Source organism: Merops nubicus, unplaced genomic scaffold, assembly GCF_000691845.1.
Source record: "Merops nubicus isolate BGI_N331 unplaced genomic scaffold, ASM69184v1 scaffold12373, whole genome shotgun sequence".
Classification (NCBI taxonomy): Eukaryota; Metazoa; Chordata; class Aves; order Coraciiformes; family Meropidae; genus Merops; species Merops nubicus.
The window spans coordinates 317-6,655 of NW_008601008.1; the positions used below are offsets into that span (position 1 = coordinate 317).

The 6,339-nt window shown below is 42.6% G+C and overlaps 1 protein-coding gene across 1 annotated transcript in view; it reads left to right on the plus strand.

Annotated features, from left to right (window-relative positions):
* The window catches only part of SRSF7 (serine/arginine-rich splicing factor 7), a gene marked incomplete at its 5' end in the record, with an annotated part of 6,132 nt that extends 312 nt beyond the window's left edge, over nt 1-5,820 (plus strand). The window contains 6 exons of the mRNA XM_008937872.1: nt 1-119; nt 1,095-1,169; nt 1,296-1,397; nt 1,874-1,927; nt 4,935-4,970; nt 5,796-5,820. The exon at nt 1-119 is cut by the window's left edge and continues 1 nt beyond it. Of these exons, the coding sequence (XP_008936120.1) occupies nt 1-119; nt 1,095-1,169; nt 1,296-1,397; nt 1,874-1,927; nt 4,935-4,970; nt 5,796-5,820 (411 nt within the window). The remainder of the gene's footprint in view (nt 120-1,094; nt 1,170-1,295; nt 1,398-1,873; nt 1,928-4,934; nt 4,971-5,795) is intronic.
* Nucleotides 5,821-6,339: the final 519 nt, after the last annotated feature.

Here is a 6,339-nt window from a genome sequence, read left to right on the forward strand (position 1 = left end):
CGTTACGCCAGGCCTCCTGCCCGGCGCCCCTGTGACCCCAATGACAGATGCTATGAGTGTGGTGAGAAAGGCCACTATGCTTATGATTGTCACCGCTATAGCCGCCGAAGGAGGAGCAGGTACGTGCGGGGCCAGAGTGGCTGGGTTGCTTCGCCAGTTCGCTCTTGTGTAGCTCTTGTTAGCAAAGAACAGAACGTTACGCCAGTTTAAACTCTTAATGTTGTAAGCCGACAGGTGTATATCACTTTTTTTTTTTTGCTAATACATACAACTGTTAATATCTTAATAATCAACCTGGTCAAAACCTTTCAGGTTTCTTCGTTTGAGTCAGTCGCCTTGATTCAGAATGTCACGAGCCTTAAGATTTCATGCTGAGGCGCCTTGCAAATCCGACACTTAAGATCCTCCTAGACCTTGAGGTGATCAGCATAAGAGGCCAGATCCCCTCGAGCCATCTACACGTAGCTTCACCTTATTCTTTAAGGGCAGAAAATTTGAGACGGTGATCGCCGTAACAGTAAATTTGGCTTTCAATTGGGGCCCCCCTCCGGTTTAGAAAGAGGAACACCAGATTGACCTCATTCCCACCTAGAAAAATCTTCTTGCGTCAATCAAGCCTCACCCTGGCTCATTGGGCTGTCAGTTTGATCGTCGTTAGATTGAAGAGAACACCTAGATGCAGCGATCGGCTATAGATACTTCTAGATCGTCTAGATCTGCTAGACCTTGGGCCAAAGAGGGTCGACCTGCAAACTTGCAAGGTTTATTTTAAATACGCATTACAGTGTTTTCTATTCTAATGTAATTCTGCAATGTAATTCAGCTTTTAACATTTTTCTAGGTAGTAAAATGCTCAAGACAAGTAGGCCCAGAGATTTTTCCAACTGACAGATGCTAGTGGTGTGTTTTTGTTGGTTTGGTTTGATATTGTTGGTTTTTGTTTGTTTATTTTCTTTTTTTTCCCCCATTTTTTCTTTCTTTTTTTTTATTTTTCTCTTTAGTTGTCTGAAATCAGTTTTGACTTCAGCAGGGCCTCACGTGCAGCGGTTGCTGCAGCTGTTTCCTGATACCTGTTTTCTCTAACCTAAACCCAGGTCCCGGTCTCGCTCCCGTTCAAGGTCCCGTGGCAGGAGGTATTCTCGGTCACGCAGCCGGAGTCGTGGTAGGAGGTAGGGTTCTGCCTCTTGTGTTTTCATTCTTGTTCTTACTCCTCCGTCTGCCTCACTCCTTTCTGTAGTCCATGTGAAAAGCACCTCGCAGTAATTCTGGTTCGTGTTTTCCCCTGTGTTTTGCAGGTCAAGGTCAGCTTCCTACCGCAGGTCTAGGTCAATCTCTCCTCGTAGATACAGATCCTTTTCACCCCGCAGGTCTCGCTCCGGTTCTTTAAGGAGATCAAGGTATGTGTTCTCCATTAAGTCCCTAACTATTTTCAAGGGAAGATAACTGCCTACTCAGTTTATATTTTCCTAGTGCGTGCGTTTGCAGGAACTTTCATGGTGTTAGATCCCTGATAGCTAATCTGAATGCTTTTTTTGAAGTTGGGAATTTCAGCGTATGATTTTAGAACTGTTACTGTTGTTTCTGAGGTTTGTTTACATTGTGTGAGTTACAGCCTTGATCTACAGTTAAAGGTTTCTAACTTCAGCTTCAAGGATACGGGGATTAATTATGCTTAGTCCATTAGGGCAGTGGGATTTCTTGTATATATGGTAGTACTGGCCAAATGTACTACAGCTTTCTAATAATAAAAGTTACTTCTGCAAAACGAATGGTTCCAACAAAATTCTCTGAAGTCAATGTCATAAGTGTCAAAGAATACACAGTTTTATGAATCATGTAGTAGTAGTTGAGCTTTCACTGCTTTTTTTCCTAGATCTAGGTCCAGATCACGCTCCAGGTCCCGGTCTGTTGTATGGCCTCGAAGCAGGTAAGATACTTGTTGTAATTAAATTAGGTTGTAGTTTGGGGGTTTTGAGTAGTTTTGTTTGTTATTTCTTCCCTGATGGAGTGTGGCTGGAAGGTGTTTAGAAGGTTATGCAGCATAGCAACATTCACACTTAACATTAGTAATTTATGCCTTTTCACAGATGGACGTAGTGGTCAATTTCTTACAATAAACAGGAGTTCGTTTTGCTTGTGGCTTCTACCTAGTTTATGTAGCCATAAACAAAGCACATATGATTTAGGGTCTTTGGAGAGAAGTGCTGAAAACTATTTAATACCTACTCATGTAGAGAATGCTTCACCTTGTGTCGTGCTGAAAAGGCAGCTTGGGTTTTTCTTGGCATGTTCTTTTGTGAATCCCAAATGCTGGAGGGGGGGGAAGGTGGTGAGAAGGTTGCAGCTATTCACTGGGCTCTTGCTTACAGCTTTTCAGCTTTGTCAGTTCCAGTTCTGGGAGCTGGGTAAAGTAAATTGCTGTAGTGTTGAGAATTACACTACCTGTGGTAGGATGCTTGACTTCAGAGGTTTGGGGGGCTGAGTGAACAGGACCATGAGCCCTAATGCCACAGGCAGTGTTTTGATAGGACTTCTCTGACACTTAGCCTTGGTTTTGGGGATCTGGATGTTTTCCATGGTGAAATGTAAGTTGAGGAAAATGGGTATAGATTAAATGCTCCTGCATTATTTCCCTCTATTGTTTGTGATAAGTCTTAGTTGGAAGAATGATGAAAGAATAGGAAAAAAAACCGTGATGGTAAGTTGGAAGAAGTTGTCGTTTGTGTTGCATTAGAATGGTGGAAGAGAAATACTTCTTAGGGGTCTGCCTGCTAGTTGGGGCTTGCACATTGAGCCTTTAAGGAGGCGATAGAATCATTAAGGTTGGAAAAGACCTCTGAGATCATGAAGTCCCACCATGGCACAATGATTACAGTTACTGTAGGTGTCCTGGCCTGTTCCTCGTAGAGGCTTGCAATGCAGGAGGTGACTAGTCAGGCTCTAACTGCACGCTGCTGCTGTGGAGGAGTCTGGATACTGCTGATGTTGGTTGGTGACGTCTGGGGCAGTCATGTCCCTGCACGAAAGGCTTGATGCTCTTACTGAAATCCCTGAGCAACGCCAGCTTTGCATAGTTCTGCAGTTCTGAGAAACAGTGGTCAGGGCTGGAGTTAGGGAGGTGTGAAAGCTCCAGCCAGTGCTGGTCTGCTGCTAATACAGCAAAACACCAGTAGGTTACTGGTGCTGCTTCTGGAGTGTTCCATCTGCAGCCCTGCTTTGTTGCTGTGCCTCTCAGAAGGAGGATTTGCCAGCAGTTCCTGTAGGAAAATGATGCTGTTGTATTTTGTAGCACAAGCACAGTGAGGGAGCACACAAGCTCTAGTTAGTTGTGAGCAACTCCATCCTATGTGGTAACAAAATTACTGGTTATACTGTTAGGAACTGTGAGGGAGGGTGGGTCAGCGTAGTGACCAGGAAGGTTTCAGAGCAGTGGCACATAGCTCATCTAACTAATGTCCACGGTGTCTAGGTTGTTCTTTTGTATGTTAACAGGCCAGGCAAAGGTGAATCTTGATTAAACCAGTTCCGATCAGAAATTAAATAAGTTTGTTTCTTTTTGGCCCAGTCTATTAAAACAACTGATTATCTTGAGCACTGGGCTTTCTAATGTTCAATAATGCCACATAGCTGAATTCTGACATTCCAGGGGAACAAATATTTTCTAAGTAACAGCAAATACTTGAGTTGTTGCAGTAACATAAACATGGGAGGAAAGTCTGATTAGATTTTAATTCACAGGGTAAATTGTGAATATTTTGCACAGTAGCCAGATACTGAAAACTGAAATGCTGTTTGCATTGGGATTACTGATGAATAAGCTGTTACGATACTTGAATAAAAATGGCACTGGGAATTTGGTTTGAAGAATGCATCAGCTCTTCAGCACACATGCTTTCCTGTGACTAATTCCAGCTTGTTAATGTGCTATTAAAATATTTTTCGAAGATGACACTTGAAACTGTTCCTCCCTTTTTGGAAGGGATACTTGCAGGCAGAGGGAGTTAAGTCTGGGAGCCTGGCACAAGGTCTTCTGTTTTGTGAAAGGAGTAGGTGTAGCTTTGCTGAGAAGCTTCTTGTGCTTGTACTCTTGTCTTCTGATAAGTGGGATCTCTGGAATAAACTGAAGGATTCTCGTGAAACATCATGGAAGGCCTGCAGAACCAGAGCCTTCCTCTCTGGTTTGTGATGTTATGTAGTATGAATTTGCTGTCCCAGCCAATTTTCATTGTGTGTGCATGCCACTGGCTGCTTTGCTGAGCTTTATTTTTCTCCTGTTGTAGGTCTGGGTCCCATGGTAGATCTAAATCTGGCTTACCTGCTAAAAGGTGAGCGTATGAATACAAGAAGCACTTAGGGTTTGGTGGTGTTTTTCATTTCTTTCTTTGGTGTTTTTTTTGTGATTCAAAATCTCATTGGACCAGTATTTCAGCTGCATGTTGAAAAGTTTTTGTTTTGGTTTTGTTGTTTGTTTTTTTTTAATAGCTGATTTAAATTTTTTTCTATGCATTATTTTTATGTAACTTTTGTTTTTTATAGCTGTTTTTTGTGGGACAGTAGGCAATTCTTCCAGAAGGATTCTGTTTAACCAATTGTGACAAAAACTATTTTTGACAGGATTTGGGGTGTATCTTAATTTCAACTGTTTGTCGTTCTGGGTCCTCCTGACTCTGCTCTGTTTGATCCACTGCAGGATGGCTGTGATCATTTTGTAGCTGCTTTGAAGCTGTGTGTTGCTCTTTGCCCCAGGGCTCTGGCTTTTGGCAGCTTTCCTTCTCAACCGTAGCTTCTTGCTTAAAGCAAGGAGAGTATACTTGATAGCAGCAGCATTAAGGGTGGTGTCTTTTAATGTGTGACTGGTCTTACTGGTTTTAAATTGTCCACAGTGGTTACTGAGTGTATTCAACTTACCATGTTGATTTATTTTTTTTTAACAGTCGCTCAAAATCCAGATCACCATCTCCAAAGAGAAGGTAGGAAACTGGAGCGTGCCGTGCAGTTAAACAGAACTTGTGTCCTGAGTGGCTGCTGTGGAAGCTAACTTGTGCAAGGACAAAAGCTTGATGCTTTTAACTCATCTTCATTTGTGCACTGTGAAAGATGAATTGTTATGGGTGCTTCCTATTATGAAAAGATGAAGTTTTCTGGGCATTTCCTACCATTGGTAGTCAGAACTTCATGATAATAACTCTAAGGTAATCCACTTTAATGAAAATTTGAAGGGTGACAGAAAATGTGGGCAGGTAAGAATCAACTACCCCAAAATTTCTGAGGAATTTAGGAACTGGGGAAGAAGGGAGTAATTTAAGATAGGGAACAAACCATGAATACAGGGCTGGATTAAAGCCTGCTGGTGGCTCCTCACAGCTGGCTCTCAGTTGCACAGCTGTCAGATTTTATTACACCTTGTGAAGAAAGAAGCAAGTTTTCCTGTGTAACCAGAGAATTATGTACAATTATTTGGATTATTTATAGAGTCTGAGGTAGTGCCTTGTGACTAGCCCCCAGGTGGAACCAGGTAGGTTACAGCAGTCAGCCAGGGTGCTTTCTGTGCAGGCTTGATGTCTCACCCAGCTGGTGCAGCTGATGCCTCTTATTTTGCGTGCCCTTCTCAAGCTTAAAGCAGTTCTGGTATTTAGGCACCTCTGTAAATAACACTTTCCTCACTGTTCATGAACTGTAAATGAAAATAGGTGTGGGGAGGGGGACCCTGAGCAGAAGCAGCCTGGGGTAGCATGCAGAGTTTCTGTTGGTTTTGCTATAGGAGTTGCTCTTAAATCTTTTTCTTTCCCTTTCAGTCACTCACCATCAGGAAGCCCTTGAAGGAGTGCAAGTCCTGAAAGAATAGATTCAAATTAAAAAGTTAAAGAAGAAAATTTATTTTGTTTACATTATTATAAGGGATTTTGTGGAGTCTTTGTAAATGTAAGGGCTTAGTCCTCAAAGGCTGTTTCTATCGACTAACAATTGGCATGAACCTGGATATTTTAAAGGTCTTATGAGTAGACTAATGCAAAATGTTGTTGTGTTAATGTTCTGTGATCTGGAAATTTTGGGCTTTTTTTTTTTTATTGGTGCATTGAAATAAACTGCATTTCTAACTAAGAGAGATTTTGTGATAACCCTGCTCTTTCTGTTAACATTTGGGTAGCTGAAGCAGGTCACGTGCTGCTGTGGTGCAAAGCAGGAGGCAGGGTCGTGCAGGCAGCTGTGAACTGAGTGTAGGGCAGCAGCCAGTCAGTGGCTGTTCTGCAGCGTGTGCCTGGTGTGGGACTTTGTTCCTACAGAGCACTGGCAAGAGTGAAGAGTTGCCAGTAGCAGCTGTCATTCCTGGTGCTTTGT